The sequence below is a fragment of the Telmatherina bonti genome (assembly GCF_933228915.1).
Source record: "Telmatherina bonti genome assembly, chromosome: 16".
Lineage (NCBI taxonomy): Eukaryota > Metazoa > Chordata > Actinopteri > Atheriniformes > Telmatherinidae > Telmatherina > Telmatherina bonti.
This window is the reverse complement of record NC_136614.1, coordinates 3816666-3837635: the sequence shown is the minus strand read 5'-3', so window position 1 is coordinate 3837635 and position 20970 is coordinate 3816666. Positions and strand designations below refer to the sequence as shown.

Sequence of the window (20970 nt, the reverse complement as noted above, 5' to 3'; positions counted from 1 at the left end):
GCACTGGGGTATGAGTCAGTGGCAGTGTCCAACACTGGGGTATGAGTCAGTGGCAGTGTCCAGCACTGGGGTATGAGTCAGTGGCAGTGTCCAGCACTGGGGGATGAGTCAGTGGCAGTGTCCAGCACTGGGGGATGAGTCAGTGGCAGTGTCCAGCACTGGGGGATGAGTCAGTGGCAGTGTCTAGCACTGGGGGATGAGTCAGTGGCAGTGTCCAGCACTGGGAGATGAGTCAGTGGCAGTGTCCAGCACTGGGAGATGAGTCAGTGGCAGTGTCCAACACTGGGGTATGAGTCAGTGGCAGTGTCCAGCACTGGGGTATGAGTCAGTGGCAGTGTCCAGCACTGGGGTATGAGTCAGTGGCAGTGTCCAACACTGGGGGATGAGTCAATGGCAGTGTCCAGCACTGGGGGATGAGTCAGTGGCAGTGTCCAGCACTGGGGGATGAGTCAGTGGCAGTATCCAGCACTGGGGGATGAGTCAGTGGCAGTGTACAACACTGGGGTATGAGTCAGTGGCAGTGTCCAACACTGGGGTATGAGTCAGTGGCAGTGTCCAACACTGGGGTATGAGTCAGTGGCAGTGTCCAGCACTGGGGGATGAGTCAGTGGCAGTATCCAGCACTGGGGGATGAGTCAGTGGCAGTGTCCAGCACTGGGGGATGAGTCAGTGGCAGTATCCAGCACTGGGGGATGAGTCAGTGGCAGTATCCAGCACTGGGGGATGAGTCAGTGGCAGTGTCCAGCACTGGGGGATGAGTCAGTGGCAGTGTCCAGCACTGGGGGATGAGTCAGTGGCAGTGTCCAGCACTGGGGGATGAGTCAGTGGCAGTATCCAGCACTGGGGGATGAGTCAGTGGCAGTGTCCAGCACTGGGGGATGAGTCAGTGGCAGTGTCCAGCACTGGGGTATGAGTCAGTGGCAGTGTCCAGCACTGGGGGATGAGTCAGTGGCAGTGTCCAGCACTGGGGGATGAGTCAGTGGCAGTGTCCAGCACTGGGGGATGAGTCAGTGGCAGTGTCCAGCACTGGGGGATGAGTCAGTGGCAGTGTCCAGCACTGGGGGATGAGTCAGTGGCAGTGTCCAGCACTGGGGGATGAGTCAGTGGCAGTGTCCAGCACTGGGGGATGAGTCAGTGGCAGTGTCCAGCACGGGGGGATGAGTCAGTGGCAGTGTCCAGCACTGGGGGATGAGTCAGTGGCAGTGTCCAGCACTGGGGGATGAGTCAGTGGCAGTGTCCAGCACTGGGGGATGAGTCAGTGGCAGTATCCAGCACTGGGGGATGAGTCAGTGGCAGTGTCTAGCACTGGGGGATGAGTCAGTGGCAGTGTCCAGCACTGGGGGATGAGTCAGTGGCACTGGGGGATGAGTCAGTGGCAGTGTCCAGCACTGGGGGATGAGTCAGTGGCACTGGGGGATGAGTCAGTGGCAGTGTCCAGCACTGGGGGATGAGTCAGTGGCAGTGTCCAGCACTGGGGGATGAGTCAGTGGCAGTGTCCAACACTGGGGGATGAGTCAGTGGCAGTGTCTAGCACTGGGGGGATGAGTCAGTGGCAGTGTCCAGCACTGGGGGATGAGTCAGTGGCAGTGTCCAGCACTGGGGGATGAGTCAGTGGCACTGGGGGATGAGTCAGTGGCAGTGTCCAACACTGGGGTATGAGTCAGTGGCAGTGTCCAGCACTGGGGGATGAGTCAGTGGCACTGGGGGATGAGTCAGTGGCAGTGTCCAGCACTGGGGGATGAGTCAGTGGCAGTGTCCAGCACTGGGGGATGAGTCAGTGGCAGTGTCCAGCACTGGGGGATGAGTCAGTGGCAGTGTCCAGCACTGGGGGATGAGTCAGTGGCAGTGTCCAGCACTGGGGGATGAGTCAGTGGCAGTATCCAGCACTGGGGGATGAGTCAGTGGCAGTGTCTAGCACTGGGGGATGAGTCAGTGGCAGTGTCCAACACTGGGGTATGAGTCAGTGGCAGTGTCCAGCACTGGGGGATGAGTCAGTGGCAGTATCCAGCACTGGGGGATGAGTCAGTGGCAGTGTCCAGCACTGGGGGATGAGTCAGTGGCAGTATCCAGCACTGGGGGATGAGTCAGTGGCAGTATCCAGCACTGGGGGATGAGTCAGTGGCAGTATCCAGCACTGGGGGATGAGTCAGTGGCAGTATCCAGCACTGGGGGATGAGTCAGTGGCAGTATCCAGCACTGGGGGATGAGTCAGTGGCAGTGTCCAGCACTGGGGGACGAGTCAGTGGCAGTGTCCAGCACTGGGGGACGAGTCAGTGGCAGTATCCAGCACTGGGGGATGAGTCAGTGGCAGTATCCAGCACTGGGGGATGAGTCAGTGGCAGTGTCTAGCACTGGGGGATGAGTCAGTGGCAGTGTCTAGCACTGGGGGATGAGTCAGTGGCAGTATCCAGCACTGGGGGATGAGTCAGTGGCAGTGTCTAGCACTGGGGGATGAGTCAGTGGCAGTATCCAGCACTGGGGGATGAGTCAGTGGCAGTATCCAGCACTGGGGGATGAGTCAGTGGCAGTATCCAGCACTGGGGGATGAGTCAGTGGCAGTGTCTAGCACTGGGGGATGAGTCAGTGGCAGTGTCTAGCACTGGGGGATGAGTCAGTGGCAGTATCCAGCACTGGGGGATGAGTCAGTGGCAGTATCCAGCACTGGGGGATGAGTCAGTGGCAGTGTCCAGCACTGGGGGACGAGTCAGTAGCAGTGTCCAGCACTGGGGGACGAGTCAGTGGCAGTATCCAGCACTGGGGGATGAGTCAGTGGCAGTATCCAGCACTGGGGGATGAGTCAGTGGCAGTGTCTAGCACTGGGGGATGAGTCAGTGGCAGTGTCTAGCACTGGGGGATGAGTCAGTGGCACTGGGGGATGAGTCAGTGGCAGTATCCAGCACTGGGGGATGAGTCAGTGGCAGTATCCAGCACTGGGGGATGAGTCAGTGGCAGTGTCCAGCACTGGGGGATGAGTCAGTGGCAGTGTCCAGCACTGGGGGATGAGTCAGTGGCAGTGTCCAGCACTGGGGGATGAGTCAGTGGCAGTGTCCAGCACTGGGGGATGAGTCAGTGGCAGTGTCCAGCACTGGGGGATGAGTCAGTGGCAGTGTCCAGCACTGGGGGATGAGTCAGTGGCAGTATCCAGCACTGGGGGATGAGTCAGTGGCAGTGTCCAGCACTGGGGGATGAGTCAGTGGCAGTGTCCAGCACTGGGGGATGAGTCAGTGGCAGTGTCTAGCACTGGGGGATGAGTCAGTGGCAGTGTCCAGCACTGGGGGATGAGTCAGTGGCAGTGTCCAGCACTGGGGGATGAGTCAGTGGCAGTGTCTAGCACTGGGGGATGAGTCAGTGGCAGTGTCTAGCACTGGGGGATGAGTCAGTGGCAGTATACACTACATGGGATGAGTCTATTTTAGAATGTTTGTACCTCCTTGCACTATTGTATGATACTGGAAACAGAAGGGTGGCTATGTGAAAGCTTGTGGGGGGAGTCTGCAATGTCTCTAACAAGGCCACGAGGACAACAGAATGTGCAACACCTGGCACTATGGACATATCTGAGCAGGGATGATCCAGCAATGGAGATCTATGGGTGATGATCATGAGGGCCAGTTCTAGCTGCTGGTGTACGTTGCAGTACATAAAGATAAGGCAAAAATCCCTACAGCAACAGCTGTAGGAAAGGAGTCAGTGATATTTGCAGTGGAAGTCCCTGCCACAGCTGAGGAGGATTTTGGTCCAAACCTGCACAGGAGTATGCACCCAACTAGTCCTGGATGTCCACTCACCGCATCTCTCAGGAGCTCCCGACGATTTACAGATGGATGAAAATGGGGCCATCATGGAGAAAAGCGATGGTCAGCCAAGTGTTGTGTGGTGCCAAGTTTGTGTTGCAGGCAGCCACTGGGTCGCAGTCAGCCACTGAGTGGCAGTCAGCCACTGGGTCGCAGTCAGCCACTGGGTCGCAGTCAGCCACCGGGTCGCAGTCAGCCACTGGGTCGCAGTCAGCCACCGGGTCGCAGTCAGCCACCGGGTCGCAGTCAGCCACCGGGTCGCAGTCAGCCACCGGGTCGCAGTCAGCCACTGGGTCGCAGTCAGCCACTGGGTCGCAGTCAGCCACTGGGTCGCAGTCAGCCACTGGGTCGCAGTCAGCCACTGAGTGGCAGTCAGCCACTGAGTGGCAGTCAGCCACTGGGTCGCAGTCAGCCACCGGGTCGCAGTCAGCCACTGGGTCGCAGTCAGCCACTGAGTCGCAGTCAGCCACTGGGTGGCAGTCAGCCACTGAGTGGCAGTCAGCCACCGGGTCGCAGTCAGCCACCGGGTCGCAGTCAGCCACCGGGTCGCAGTCAGCCACTGGGTCGCAGTCAGCCACTGGGTCGCAGTCAGCCACTGGGTCGCAGTCAGCCACTGGGTCGCAGTCAGCCACTGAGTGGCAGTCAGCCACTGAGTGGCAGTCAGCCACTGGGTCGCAGTCAGCCACCGGGTCGCAGTCAGCCACTGGGTCGCAGTCAGCCACTGAGTCGCAGTCAGCCACTGGGTGGCAGTCAGCCACTGAGTGGCAGTCAGCCACTGGGTCGCAGTCAGCCACTGAGTGGCAGTCAGCCACTGGGTCGCAGTCAGCCACCGGGTCGCAGTCAGCCATTGGGTCGCAGTCAGCCACTGAGTCGCAGTCAGCCACTGGGTGGCAGTCAGCCACTGAGTCGCAGTCAGCCACTGGGTGGCAGTCAGCCACTGGGTCGCAGTCAGCCACCGGGTCGCAGTCAGCCACTGGGTCGCAGTCAGCCACTGGGTGGCAGTCAGCCACTGGGTCGCAGTCAGCCACTGAGTCGCAGTCAGCCACTGGGTGGCAGTCAGCCACTGGGTCGCAGTCAGCCACTGAGTGGCAGTCAGCCACTGAGTGGCAGTCAGCCACTGGGTCGCAGTCAGCCACCGGGTCGCAGTCAGCCACTGGGTCGCAGTCAGCCACTGAGTCGCAGTCAGCCACTGGGTGGCAGTCAGCCACTGGGTCGCAGTCAGCCACTGGGTCGCAGTCAGCCACTGGGTGGCAGTCAGCCACTGGGTCGCAGTCAGCCACTGGGTCGCAGTCAGCCACTGGGTGGCAGTCAGCCACTGGGTCGCAGTCAGCCACTGAGTCGCAGTCAGCCACTGGGTGGCAGTCAGCCACTGGGTCGCAGTCAGCCACTGAGTGGCAGTCAGCCACTGGGTCGCAGTCAGCCACCGGGTCGCAGTCAGCCACTGGGTCGCAGTCAGCCACTGGGTGGCAGTCAGCCACTGGGTGGCAGTCAGCCACTGGGTCGCAGTCAGCCACTGAGTGGCAGTCAGCCACTGGGTCGCAGTCAGCCACTGGGTGGCAGTCAGCCACTGGGTCGCAGTCAGCCACTGAGTGGCAGTCAGCCACTGGGTGGCAGTCAGCCACTGGGTGGCAGTCAGCCACTGGGTCGCAGTCAGCCACTGGGTGGCAGTCAGCCACTGGGTCGCAGTCAGCCACTGAGTGGCAGTCAGCCACTGAGTGGCAGTCAGCCACTGGGTCGCAGTCAGCCACCGGGTCGCAGTCAGCCACTGGGTCGCAGTCAGCCACTGAGTCGCAGTCAGCCACTGGGTGGCAGTCAGCCACTGGGTCGCAGTCAGCCACTGAGTGGCAGTCAGCCACTGAGTGGCAGTCAGCCACTGGGTCGCAGTCAGCCACTGGGTCGCAGTCAGCCACTGGGTGGCAGTCAGCCACCGGGTCGCAGTCAGCCACTGGGTCGCAGTCAGCCACCGGGTCGCAGTCAGCCATTGGGTCGCAGTCAGCCACTGAGTCGCAGTCAGCCACTGGGTGGCAGTCAGCCACTGGGTGGCAGTCAGCCACTGGGTGGCAGTCAGCCACCGGGTCGCAGTCAGCCACTGGGTCGCAGTCAGCCACTGGGTCGCAGTCAGCCACTGGGTGGCAGTCAGCCACTGAGTCGCAGTCAGCCACTGGGTGGCAGTCAGCCACTGGGTCGCAGTCAGCCACTGGGTGGCAGTCAGCCACTGGGTGGCAGTCAGCCACTGAGTCGCAGTCAGCCACTGGGTGGCAGTCAGCCACCGAGTCGCAGTCAGCCACTGGGTGGCAGTCAGCCACTGAGTCGCAGTCAGCCACTGGGTCGCAGTCAGCCACTGGGTCGCAGTCAGCCACCGGGTCGCAGTCAGCCACCGGGTCGCAGTCAGCCACTGGGTCGCAGTCAGCCACTGAGTCGCAGTCAGCCACTGGGTGGCAGTCAGCCACTGAGTCGCAGTCAGCCACTGGGTCGCAGTCAGCCACTGGGTCGCAGTCAGCCACTGAGTCGCAGTCAGCCACCGGGTCGCAGTCAGCCACTGGGTCGCAGTCAGCCACTGGGTCGCAGTCAGCCACTGAGTCGCAGTCAGCCACCGGGTCGCAGTCAGCCACTGGGTCGCAGTCAGCCACTGAGTCGCAGTCAGCCACTGGGTGGCAGTCAGCCACTGAGTCGCAGTCAGCCACTGGGTCGCAGTCAGCCACTGGGTCGCAGTCAGCCACTGGGTCGCAGTCAGCCACTGAGTCGCAGTCAGCCACCGGGTCGCAGTCAGCCACTGGGTGGCAGTCAGCCACTGGGTCGCAGTCAGCCACTGAGTCGCAGTCAGCCACCGGGTCGCAGTCAGCCACTGGGTCGCAGTCAGCCACTGAGTCGCAGTCAGCCACTGGGTGGCAGTCAGCCACTGAGTCGCAGTCAGCCACTGGGTGGCAGTCAGCCACTGGGTGGCAGTCAGCCACTGAGTCGCAGTCAGCCACTGGGTGGCAGTCAGCCACTGGGTGGCAGTCAGCCACTGAGTCGCAGTCAGCCACTGGGTGGCAGTCAGCCACTGGGTGGCAGTCAGCCACCGAGTCGCAGTCAGCCACTGGGTGGCAGTCAGCCACTGAGTCGCAGTCAGCCACTGGGTCGCAGTCAGCCACTGGGTCGCAGTCAGCCACTGGGTCGCAGTCAGCCACTGGGTCGCAGTCAGCCACTGAGTCGCAGTCAGCCACCGGGTCGCAGTCAGCCACTGGGTGGCAGTCAGCCACTGGGTGGCAGTCAGCCACTGAGTCGCAGTCAGCCACTGGGTGGCAGTCAGCCACTGGGTGGCAGTCAGCCACTGAGTCGCAGTCAGCCACTGGGTGGCAGTCAGCCACTGGGTGGCAGTCAGCCACTGAGTCGCAGTCAGCCACTGGGTGGCAGTCAGCCACTGGGTGGCAGTCAGCCACCGAGTCGCAGTCAGCCACTGGGTGGCAGTCAGCCACTGAGTCGCAGTCAGCCACTGGGTGGCAGTCAGCCACCGAGTCGCAGTCAGCCACTGGGTGGCAGTCAGCCACTGGGTCGCAGTCAGCCACTGGGTCGCAGTCAGCCACTGAGTCGCAGTCAGCCACTGGGTCGCAGTCAGCCACTGGGTCGCAGTCAGCCACTGAGTCGCAGTCAGCCACTGGGTGGCAGTCAGCCACTGAGTCGCAGTCAGCCACTGGGTGGCAGTCAGCCACTGAGTCGCAGTCAGCCACTGGGTCGCAGTCAGCCACTGGGTCGCAGTCAGCCACTGAGTCGCAGTCAGCCACCGGGTCGCAGTCAGCCACTGGGTCGCAGTCAGCCACCGGGTCGCAGTCAGCCACCGGGTCGCAGTCAGCCACCGGGTCGCAGTCAGCCACTGAGTCGCAGTCAGCCACTGGGTCGCAGTTAGTCACTATCACAAGTCCACGGCCATCTTCCTGTGGCAGATCACTTTAGACCAAAGGGGGGCGTTTCGGCGTTGAACTTAAAGAGGGCCAAGGTTTCAAACTTCCAGGGCACTGTATCCTGAAGAGCCGCCTTCAATGATGCGATAGGCATAGACTTATGGTGGGCGAGGTCCAGCATAGTATTTAACATACAACAATAAATGTTCAGAGTTAAAAAAAAAAAAAGGCTTGAAAGACAGAACTGGTAAAAACATGTACAACCTGCTGATTTTGAATAGTTTTCAAAGCGAGGCATCAAACTTTGAGGCCCCACCCCTCCCAAATTCCTTCCTCGAGACATATTGAACTGCTGTTCCAAAGGCCTGAAAAGTTCTTGTTTTGTTTCATCTCTCGATAGAGAAGCATCCCAAACCTTTTTTCTCCAGTGTTGAGCAGATTGGAGAGGAAGTCCCTTGTGCTGTTGAGTCAGTAGTGGTGCACGTCGTAGTGGGCACTTTACTGTGGAAACTGAAACCTCAGCGCCTGCTGCTACCAAGACATGCTGCAGGTCTTTTGCAGTCTGTCGAGGGTTTTTGACCACCTGCCTACCTAGAAATCTGGTAGCAGCCATTGATAGCTTCCTCTTTCTGCCATGTCCACTGTAGTCACTGTACCCTCAGCTGAAAACTTGTGAACTTTGCTGCTGGCTCGACCCAGGAACATTTAAAATGTCGGCTCTCTTTTTGCATCCTTTGCCTTCTTTATGCAAAGTAATGATCTCTCCTCAGAGTTTTCGGACACTCTCTTGACTTAGCCTCTAACATGCAATCCAACGTCACAGCCAACAGTCCGGGTTTTCTGAGGTATTCCATCTCAGTCACACCTGATCTCCTGATAGGGACTTTTAATCGGGTATTGAATCATTCGGGGACTGCAAGGATCATTTAAAGTGCAATTTTCTGTTGAATTGGGAGAAACCACTTATATTAGTTGTGTCGAGCTTTTTAAATGCTTCTTGTTTGATTTGTTTATTGCAAACAGCTGCTAGTTAGTACATTTTCCCAATAAACCTGGTGTGCAGTGAAGATGGAATCCTTTTGACTGTAGAATTTTGTTTAATATGGGACTTTTAATGAAAAGTTGGGGGGACTTACAGGTTTAGGAGGAACCTCCTTGTCGGGGTCAAGTGGTTTAGTTACATGTAGGTAGTTGTATCGTCCAGGAAGTTTCCCGCCTGAAGAAAAACAAAACATCACTTTTGTTAATGCAACGGTATTAAAAACAAGGATATTGTGAGCCTCTTAGAGGTCAGAAGGTCAGAATAATGTTGTAGAGCAGTTCTTATCTACTTCAAAGTGTCTCTTAAATGCAAACATCTACAAAGGATATTAACCCCCGGCTTACAGACCTGCCCCCCACCTCCCGTTTACAGAGCTCCAACCTGTGGAACACATGGAACCTGTGGAACACGTAGAACCTGTGGAACACATGGAACCTGTGGAACACGTAGAACCTGTGGAACACATGGTACCTGTGGAACACATAGAACCTGTGGAACACGTGGATCCTGTAGAACACGTAGAACCTGTGGAACACATGGTACCTGTGGAACACGTAGAACCTGTGGAACACATGGAACCTGTGGAACATGTAGAACCTGTGGAACACGTGGATCCTGTAGAACACGTAGAACCTGTGGAACACATGGTACCTGTGGAACACGTAGAACCTGTGGAACACATGGAACCTGTGGAACATGTAGAACCTGTGGAACACGTGGATCCTGTAGAACACGTAGAACCTGTGGAACACGTAGAACCTGTGGAACACATGGTACCTGTGGAACACGTAGAACCTGTGGAACACGTGGAACCTGTGGAACACGTAGAACCTGTGGAACACGTGGAACCTGTGGAACACGTAGAACCTGTGGAACACGTAGAACCTGTGGAACACGTGGATCCTGTAGAACACGTAGAACCTGTGGAACACATGGTACCTGTGGAACACGTAGAACCTGTGGAACACATGGTACCTGTGGAACACATGGTACCTGTGGAACACATGGTACCTGTGGAACACGTGGAACCTGTGGAACACATGGAACCTGTGGAACACGTGGATCCTGTAGAACACGTAGAACCTGTGGAACACATGGTACCTGTGGAACACGTGGAACCTGTGGAACACATGGTACCTGTGGAACACATGGTACCTGTGGAACACGTAGAACCTGTGGAACACATGGAACCTGTGGAACACGTGGATCCTGTAGAACACGTAGAACCTGTGGAACACATGGTACCTGTGGAACACGTAGAACCTGTGGAACACATGGTACCTGTGGAACACATGGTACCTGTGGAACACGTGGAACCTGTGGAACACATGGTACCTGTGGAACACGTGGAACACATGGTACCTGTGGAACACATGGTACCTGTGGAACACATGGTACCTGTGGAACACGTGGAACCTGTGGAACACATGGTACCTGTGGAACACGTGGAACCTGTGGAACACATGGTACCTGTGGAACACATGGTACCTGTGGAACACGTGGAACCTGTGGAACACATGGTACCTGTGGAACACGTGGAACCTATGGAACACATGGTACCTGTGGAACATGTAGAACCTGTGGAACACGTGGATCCTGTAGAACACGTAGAACCTGTGGAACACATGGTACCTGTGGAACACGTAGAACCTGTGGAACACATGGTACCTGTGGAACACGTAGAACCTGTGGAACACGTGGATCCTGTGGAACACATGGTACCTGTGGAACATGTAGAATCTGTGGAACACGTGGAACCTGTGGAACATGTAGAATCTGTGGAACACGTAGAACCTGTGGAACACGTGGAACCTGTGGGACACGTAGAACCTGTGGAACACATGGAACCTGTGGAACATGTAGAATCTGTGGAACACGTGGATCCTGTGGAACACGTAGAACCTGTGGAACACATGGTACCTGTGGAACACGTAGAACCTGTGGAACACGTGGAACCTGTGGAACATGTAGAATCTGTGGAACACGTAGAACCTGTGGAACACGTGGAACCTGTGGGACACGTAGAACCTGTGGAACACGTGGAACCTGTGGAACATGTAGAATCTGTGGAACACGTGGATCCTGTGGAACATGTAGAATCTGTGGAACACGTAGAACCTGTGGAACACGTGGAACCTGTGGAACATGTAGAATCTGTGGAACACGTAGAACCTGTGGAACACGTGGAACCTGTGGAACATGTAGAATCTGTGGAACACGTGGATCCTGTGGAACATGTAGAATCTGTGGAACACGTAGAACCTGTGGAACACGTGGAACCTGTGGGACACGTAGAACCTGTGGAACACGTGGAACCTGTGGAACATGTAGAATCTGTGGAACACGTGGATCCTGTGGAACATGTAGAATCTGTGGAACACGTAGAACCTGTGGAACCCCTGGAGTGTCCCTGAAAGGGACGTGGTGACTCTGCAGCACCTCGGCGTGGTCGACAGATGGGAAACGCCGCCCCACATCCTGCGGATGAATCCGGTTACATCAGCAGTTTCCTAGATCTCACACCGGACACCAGCCTCAGATCTCACCTTGGATCCTGGGCTGCTTGTACTGCGGTACGGGACAATCCAAAGCGGACGGGGACTCCTCCGGCGCCTTGGTGGGATCTAACAGTGACAGGAACGTGGCTGCCATCTCCTGGCCCACCTCCTTGGAGCTGAAGTGTTGGTGGGACTTGTTGGTGTAGTAGTGGTAGGAGTACCTGGTCAGAGGCCCGGCAGCAAAGACAGCCGGATCCCTGGTCCTGAAGGATGAGCTTATTATCAGTCTGCCATCAAAGGCGAGTGCAGATTTACTGATGCTCCTGAAGGCATCATTGTCAACTCCTTTACTGGAAAGGTAGATGAAAACCTGAAAGGAGAAATCTGTTTAGCATGAAAACAGAGAGGTGGTTGGTCCACGTGAAAACTAATTAAAGCAGCCGCAGCTTTAAATTTGCTCGGGTGGCACTCCTAACAACAACAACACGTAAACACGGATAGATACCAGAGTCATCAGCAAGGAACAGGCTGGACATCATCAGAGATGAACCTGCAGGTCAAGATAACACTGGAACCTTTTACTCACTTTTAGATCCAGTTACGTCATGAAGACTGAACATCTGACGTGTTTAATGTTTACAGGTCCCTAAACATCTCCAGAATATTTCCCTTAACATGGGGAGGATGAATGACAGCGAACGCAGCAGTAATCTGTCAGCAGCAGGAATGAGTCTGGCACCGTGGGACCAGTTTGCCCAGTTGGACACCATCGCTTCAACATGACTGTCTCCAGTAAGCGGCTGGAGGTCTGACTTACTCCACACTGAAGATGGAAGGGTTGTGTGTCAGAGGAGAACATTGCTGCCGTCAGGCGGCCGCTTTCTTCATCCTTCTTCATCTGGATCAGGACGGCGTTGCTGTGGACGTGGACCCCGGAGGTCTTCATGGCGGTGGTCACAGCTTTGTCTACAGCCGAGTCAGAAAAGCAGGAGACCCCGGGCTCCGGAGGAGGGAGGACCAGATGGATGCGAGAACCCTGGATACCGAGATGGAGCAGGGTCTCTACACTGGTGTAGACATCCAGGCTGTTTCCATAGACGATGGCAGGATCTGTGGAGATGGAAGAAGACTCCATCAGCTCTGGTGTGGCGCTGAGGGACCAGCTCAGAGGGATCTCTGCCCAACGCTGGTCACGAGTTACCCTGCTGTTGGTTGTTGATGTGAAAATAAAGTTGCTAAATGTTCCATTTGTGTTGATCAGTGGTTTCTGGCAGAGATCAGCTGATCAGTAAACCATCCAGACCGATGGACGCTTTCTTCATCGGTCAAATGATGATGGAAAATGGATGCAAACATTCTCTCACCCTCCACCTCCACGAAGCCGCCACACAGCCAGCGGCGAGCAGCCTCGCCATCGTGGAGGTCGTTGATGGTGAAGAGGTTGGAAGGGACGGAGCTGCTGGATCTGAGGTCAGCTGACGGAGCCGGTAACGGGCTGTTTCTGACCGGCTGACTGGTGACGGAAAAGGGCGCCTACAGCACAAGACAATAATCAATAACATCAGATCTAATAGTTTTACCGACATATTGAACAATCACCTTCACTGTCTGATGAAGACGAGGATGTGTGAGGAAGATGCTGAGTCAACAGTCTTCTCAACCCAGATGGCTCCAGCTGGAAAAACCTGATCTGGGTCCTGATCTGAACATTTAGCTCTGATTGGTTGCTTCTAACATCCTGACCCCATGAATTCAGGTTCATCAACGTAAAGCTACAGAAACATCTGGAAAGTTAAATATTACCGCCTCACAAGGCGACTGGCGCCACGCTAATATAGAGCAGAGAGTCATCATCATGATGAAGAGCAAATATTGGGCTTGTCTCCATGTGAGCCACAAAAAGCCGTCGTTACGACATGGAAGAGGAGAACCGGAAGCATCTGTGTACATGACGCCATCAGGCTGTTACTGGCGGCTAACTCACCTGGTACTGCAGACCAGTGCACAGGAACAGGTGGTCGTAGGGAACCTTCTGACCACCAGACACCAGGATGGACCTGGACTCCCTGTTGATGCTCACCATCTTCCCCGTCACCACGCTGGTGGAGGGCAGCAGAGGGACCCGGGCCAGGTCTCTGCTGCTGTATGCATGGCTGCAGGCAGGACACACACACTGGGTTTACTGGTTAGTGAAGACAGATAAATTGGGTTTACTGGTTAGTGAAGACAGATAAACTGGGTTAACTGGATAACCCAGTGTATCTGGGTTTACTAGTTATTTACTGGTTAGTGAGGACAAATAAACTGGGTTAACTGGAGAGTGAGGACAAATAAACTGGGTGAACTGGTTATTTACTGGTTAGTGAGGACAAATAAACTGGGTTAACTGGATAGTGAGGACAAATAAACTGGGTTTACTGGTTATTTACTGGTTAGTGAGGACAAATAAACTGGGTTAATTGGATAGTGAGGACAAATAAACTGGGTTTACTGGTTATTTACTGGTTAGTGAGGAAAAATAAACTGGGTTAACTGGATAGTGAGGACAAATAAACTGGGTTTACTGGTTATTTACTGGTTAGTGAGGACAAATAAACTGGGTTAATTGGATAGTGAGGACAAATAAACTGGGTTTACTGGTTATTTACTGGTTAGTGAGGAAAAATAAACTGGGTTAACTGGATAGTGAGGACAGATAAACTGGGTTTACTGGTTATTTACTGGTTAGTGAGGAGAAATAAACCGGGTTAACTCGATAGTGAGGACAAATAAACTGGGTTTACTGGTTATTTACTGGTTAGTGAGGACAAATAAACTGGGTTAACTGGATAGTGAGGACAAATAAACTGGGTTAACTGGTGTGAGGACAGATAAACTGGATTAACTGGTGTGTGGAAAGATAAACTGGGTTAACTGGTTAGTGAAGACAAATAAACTGGGTTAACTGGTTAGTGAGGACAGATAAACTGGGTTTACTGGTTAGTGAGGACAAATAAACTGGGTTTACTGGTTAGTGAGGACAGATAAACTGGGTTAACTGGTTAGTGAGGACAGATAAACTGGGTTTACTGGTTATTTACTGGTTAGTGAGGACAAATAAACTGGGTTAACTGGATAGTGAGGACAAATAAACTGGGTTTACTGGTTATTTACTGGTTAGTGTGGACAAATAAACTGGGTTAACTGGTTAGTGAGGACAAATAAACTGGGTTAACTGGATAGTGAGGACAGATAAACTGGGTTAACTGGTGTGAGGACAGATAAACTGGGTTAACTGGTGTGTGGAAAGATAAACTGGGTTAACTGGTTAGTGAAGACAAATAAACTGGGTTAACTGGTTAGTGAGGACAGATAAACTGGGTTTACTGGTTAGTGAGGAAAAATAAACTGGGTTTACTGGTTAGTGATGACAGATAAACTGGGTTTACTGGTTAGTGAGGACAAATAAACTGGGTTTACTGGTTAGTGAGGACAGATAAACTGGGTTAACTGGTTAGTGAGGACAGATAAACTGGGTTTACTGGTTATTTACTGGTTAGTGAGGACAAATAAACTGGGTTAACTGGATAGTGAGGACAAATAAACTGGGTTTACTGGTTATTTACTGGTTAGTGTGGACAAATAAACTGGGTTAACTGGATAGTGAGGACAAATAAACTGGGTTTACTGGTTATTTACTGGTTAGTGAGGAAAAATAAACTGGGTTAACTGGAGAGTGAGGACAGATAAACTGGGTTAACTGGTGTGTGGACAGATAAACTGGGTTAACTGGATAGTGAGGACAAATAAACTGGATTTACTGGTTATTTACTGGTTAGTGAGGACAAATAAACTGGGTTAACTGGATAGTGAGGACAAATAAACTGGGTTTACTGGTTATTTACTGGTTAGTGAGGACAAATAAACTGGGTTAACTGGATAGTAAGGACAAATAAACTGGGTTTACTGGTTATTTACTGGTTAGTGAGGACAAATAAACTGGGTTAACTGGATAGTGAGCACAAATAAACTGGGTTTACTGGTTATTTACTGGTTAGTGAGGACAAATAAACTGGGTTAACTGGATAGTGAGGACAAATAAACTGGGTTTACTGGTTATTTACGGGTTAGTGAGGACAAATAAACTGGGTTAACTGGATAGTGAGGACAAATAAACTGGGTTTACTGGTTATTTACTGGTTAGTGAGGACAAATAAACTGGGTTAACTGGATAGTGAGGACAAAAAAACTGGGTTTACTGGTTATTTACGGGTTAGTGAGGACAAATAAACTGGGTTAACTGGATAGTGAGGACAAATAAACTGGGTTTACTGGTTATTTACTGGTTAGTGAGGACAAATAAACTGGGTTAACTGGATAGTAAGGACAAATAAACTGGGTTTACTGGTTATTTACTGGTTAGTGAGGACAAATAAACTGGGTTAACTGGATAGTGAGGACAAATAAACTGGGTTTACTGGTTATTTACTGGTTAGTGAGGACAAATAAACTGGGTTAACTGGATAGTGAGGACAAATAAACTGGGTTTACTGGTTATTTACGGGTTAGTGAGGACAAATAAACTGGGTTAACTGGAGAGTGAGGACAGATAAACTGGGTTAACTGGTGTGTGGACAGATAAACTGGGTTAACTGGATAGTGAGGACAAATAAACTGGGTTTACTGGTTATTTACTGGTTAGTGAGGACAAATAAACTGGGTTAACTGGATAGTAAGGACAAATAAACTGGGTTTACTGGTTATTTACTGGTTAGTGAGGACAAATAAACTGGGTTAACTGGATAGTGAGGACAAATAAACTGGGTTAACTGGTGTGAGGATAGATAAACTGGGTTAACTGGTGTGTGGAAAGATAAACTGGGTTAACTGGTTAGTGAAGACAAATAAACTGGGTTAACTGGTTAGTGAGGACAGATAAACTGGGTTTACTGGTTAGTGAGGACAAATAAACTGGGTTAACTGGTTAGTGAGGACAGATAAACTGGGTTTACTGGTTAGTGAGGACAAATAAACTGGGTTTACTGGTTAGTGAGGACAGATAAACTGGGTTAACTGGTTAGTGAGGACAGATAAACTGGGTTTACTGGTTATTTACTGGTTAGTGAGGACAAATAAACTGGGTTAACTGGATAGTGAGGACAAATAAACTGGGTTTACTGGTTATTTACTGGTTAGTGTGGACAAATAAACTGGGTTAACTGGATAGTGAGGACAAATAAACTGGGTTTACTGGTTATTTACTGGTTAGTGTGGACAAATAAACTGGGTTAACTGGAGAGTGAGGACAGATAAACTGAGTTAACTGGTGTGTGGACAGATAAACTGGGTTAACTGGATAGTGAGGACAAATGAACTGGATTTACTGGTTATTTACTGGTTAGTGAGGACAAATAAACTGGGTTAACTGGATAGTGAGGACAAATAAACTGGGTTTACTGGTTATTTACTGGTTAGTGAGGACAAATAAACTGGGTTAACTGGATAGTAAGGACAAATAAACTGGGTTTACTGGTTATTTACTGGTTAGTGAGGACAAATAAACTGGGTTAACTGGATAGTGAGGACAAATAAACTGGGTTTACTGGTTATTTACTGGTTAGTGAGGACAAATAAACTGGGTTAACTGGATAGTGAGGACAAATAAACTGGGTTTACTGGTTATTTACGGGTTAGTGAGGACAAATAAACTGGGTTAACTGGAGAGTGAGGACAGATAAACTGGGTTCACTGGTGTGTGGACAGATAGACTGGGTTAACTGGATAGTGAGGACAAATAAACTGGGTTTACTGGTTATTTACTGGTTAGTGAGGACAAATAAACTGGGTTAACTGGATAGTGAGGACAAATAAACTGGGTTTACTGGTTATTTACTGGTTAGTGAGGACAAATAAACTGGGTTAACTGGATAGTGAGGACAAAAAAACTGGGTTTACTGGTTATTTACGGGTTAGTGAGGACAAATAAACTGGGTTAACTGGATAGTGAGGACAAATAAACTGGGTTTACTGGTTATTTACTGGTTAGTGAGGACAAATAAACTGGGTTAACTGGATAGTGAGGACAAATAAACTGGGTTTACTGGTTATTTACTGGTTAGTGAGGACAAATAAACTGGGTTAACTGGATAGTAAGGACAAATAAACTGGGTTTACTGGTTATTTACTGGTTAGTGAGGACAAATAAACTGGGTTAACTGGATAGTGAGGACAAATAAACCGGGTTAACTGGTGTGAGGACAGATAAACTGGGTTAACTGGTGTGTGGAAAGATAAACTGGGTTAACTGGTTAGTGAAGACAAATAAACTGGGTTAACTGGTTAGTGAGGACAGATAAACTGGGTTTACTGGTTAGTGAGGACAAATAAACTGGGTTTACTGGTTAGTGATGACAGATAAACTGGGTTTACTGGTTAGTGAGGACAAATAAACTGGGTTTACTGGTTAGTGAGGACAGATAAACTGGGTTAACTGGTTAGTGAGGACAGATAAACTGGGTTTACTGGTTATTTACTGGTTAGTGAGGACAAATAAACTGGGTTAACTGGATAGTGAGGACAAATAAACTGGGTTTACTGGTTATTTACTGGTTAGTGTGGACAAATAAACTGGGTTAACTGGATAGTGAGGACAAATAAACTGGGTTTACTGGTTATTTACTGGTTAGTGAGGACAAATAAACTGGGTTAACTGGAGAGTGAGGACAGATAAACTGGGTTAACTGGTGTGTGGACAGATAAACTGGGTTAACTGGATAGTAAGGACAAATAAACTGGGTTTACTGGTTATTTACTGGTTAGTGAGGACAAATAAACTGGGTTAACTGGATAGTGAGGACAAATAAACTGGGTTTACTGGATAGTACGGACAAATAAACTGGGTTTACTGGTTATTTACTGGTTAGTGAGGACAAATAAACTGGGTTAACTGGATAGTGAGGACAAATAAACTGGGTTTACTGGTTATTTACTGGTTAGTGAGGACAAATAAACTGGGTTAACTGGATAGTGAGGACAAATAAACTGGGTTTACTGGTTATTTACGGGTTAGTGAGGACAAATAAACTGGGTTAACTGGAGAGTGAGGACAGATAAACTGGGTTCACTGGTGTGTGGACAGATAGACTGGGTTAACTGGATAGTGAGGACAAATAAACTGGGTTTACTGGTTATTTACTGGTTAGTGAGGACAAATAAACTGGGTTAACTGGATAGTGAGGAAAAATAAACTGGGTTTACTGGTTATTTACTGGTTAGTGAGGACAAATAAACTGGGTTAACTGGATAGTGAGGACAAAAAAACTGGGTTTACTGGTTATTTACGGGTTAGTGAGGACAAATAAACTGGGTTAACTGGAGAGTGAGGACAGATAAACTGGGTTCACTGGTGTGTGGACAGATAGACTGGGTTAACTGGATAGTGAGGACAAATAAACTGGGTTTACTGGTTATTTACTGGTTAGTGAGGACAAATAAACTGGGTTAACTGGATAGTGAGGACAAATAAACTGGGTTTACTGGTTATTTACTGGTTAGTGAGGACAAATAAACTGGGTTAACTGGATAGTGAGGACAAAAAAACTGGGTTTACTGGTTATTTACGGGTTAGTGAGGACAAATAAACTGGGTTAACTGGATAGTGAGGACAAATAAACTGGGTTTACTGGTTATTTACTGGTTAGTGAGGACAAATAAACTGGGTTAACTGGATAGTAAGGACAAATAAACTGGGTTTACTGGTTATTTACTGGTTAGTGAGGACAAATAAACTGGGTTAACTGGATAGTGAGGACAAATAAACTGGGTTTACTGGTTATTTACTGGTTAGTGAGGACAAATAAACTGGGTTTACTGGATAGTGAGGACAAATAAACTGGGTTTACTGGTTATTTACGGGTTAGTGAGGACAAATAAACTGGGTTAACTGGAGAGTGAGGACAGATAAACTGGGTTAACTGGTGTGTGGACAGATAAACTGGGTTAACTGGATAGTGAGGACAAATAAACTGGGTTTACTGGTTATTTACTGGTTAGTGAGGACAAATAAACTGGGTTAACTGGATAGTAAGGACAAATAAACTGGGTTTACTGGTTATTTACTGGTTAGTGAGGACAAATAAACTGGGTTAACTGGATAGTGAGGACAAATAAACTGGGTTAACTGGATAGTGAGGACAAATAAACTGGGTTTACTGGTTATTTACTGGTTAGTGAGGACAAATAAACTGGGTTTACTGGTTATTTACTGGTTAGTGAGGACAAATAAACTGGGTTAACTGGATAGTGAAGACAAGTAAACTGGGTTTACTGGTTATTTACTGGTTAGTGGGGAGAAATAAACTGGGTTAACTGGATAGTGAGGACAAATAAACTGGGTTTACTGGTTATTTACTGGTTAGTGAGGACAAATAAACTGGGTTAACTGGATAGTGAGGACAGATAAACTGGGTTAACTGGTGTGTGGACAGATAAACTGGGTTAACTGGTGTGTGGACAGATAAACTGGGTTAACTAGTGTGTGAAGACAGATAAACTGGGTTAACTGGTGTGTGGACAGATAAACTGGGTTAACTGGTGTGTGAAGACAGATAAACTGGGTTAACTGGTGTGTGGACAGATAAACTGGGTTAACTGGTGTGTGAAGACAGATAAACTGGGTTAACTGGTGTGTGGACAGATAAACTGGGTTAACTGGTGGATGAGGATAAACTTCTAACTGGTCGGTTAGGGCTACACTGAAGTGAAACCTGGCTGGAGGGAAGCTGGGTAACGACCAGTAACAGTGAGCTGTGTGTGGCTGTGTCGGCATTTTCTATGCAGCGTTTTCTGTTTAGTAACCTTGTGGACAGAAAGCCGACCTCCTCATGATGAAGGTTGCCAGGGAAACCATGTGTTGAAACGAGGACCAGGTTGTTGAACCACAGATGAGGGCTGGAAGAAGACAAACAACAGGAGAGCTGTTTCACAGAATGAGAACGCCTCGGCAACATGGAGAGTCTCGTACAGAGCTTTGTTCCTCAACATGAACTGTTCACAGCCGTGGTGGTCTGGCAGGACGATATGCTGATCATAACATCACTGGTCTGCATCCACCCGTCATCCACCCATCATCCATCTATCATCCACCCGTCATCCACCTATAATCCACCCGTCATCCACCCATCATTCATCTATCATCCACCCGTCATCCACCCATCATCCATCTATCATCCACCCGTCATCCACCCATCATCCATCTGTCATCCATCTATCATCCACCCGTCATCCACCCATCATTCATCTATCAACCACCTGTCATCCACCCATCATCCATCTATCATCCACCCATCATCCATCTATCATCCACCCATCATTCATCTATCAACCACCCATCATCCATCTATCATCCACCTGTCATCCACCCATCATCCATCTATCATCCACCCATCATCCATCTATCATCCACCCATCATCCATCTATCATCCACCCGTCATCCACCTATAATCCACCCGTCATCCACCCATCATTCATCTATAATCCATCCGTCATCCACCCGTCCTCCACCCATCATTCATCTATCATCCACCCGTCATCCACCCATCATCCATCTATCATCCACCCGTCATCCACCCATCATCCATCTATCATCCACCCGTCATCCACCCATCATCCATCTGTCATCCATCTATCATCCACCCGTCATCCATCTGTCATCCACCCGTCATCCAACCATCATTCATCTATCATCCATCTGTCATTCACCCATAATTCATCTATC

At 50.5% G+C, this 20970-nt stretch overlaps 1 protein-coding gene across 1 annotated transcript in view; it reads right to left on the bottom strand.

Moving 5' to 3' along the window:
* LOC306767601 (cilia- and flagella-associated protein 61-like) overlaps positions 1-20970 on the bottom strand; it is a gene marked incomplete at both ends in the record, with an annotated part of 111903 nt that overhangs the window by 3684 nt on the left and 87249 nt on the right. Inside the window, 6 exons of the mRNA XM_079255676.1 lie at positions 8812-8891; positions 11264-11585; positions 12033-12325; positions 12580-12748; positions 13200-13368; positions 20051-20143. Of these exons, the coding sequence (XP_079111802.1) occupies positions 8812-8891; positions 11264-11585; positions 12033-12325; positions 12580-12748; positions 13200-13368; positions 20051-20143 (1126 nt within the window). The remainder of the gene's footprint in view (positions 1-8811; positions 8892-11263; positions 11586-12032; positions 12326-12579; positions 12749-13199; positions 13369-20050; positions 20144-20970) is intronic.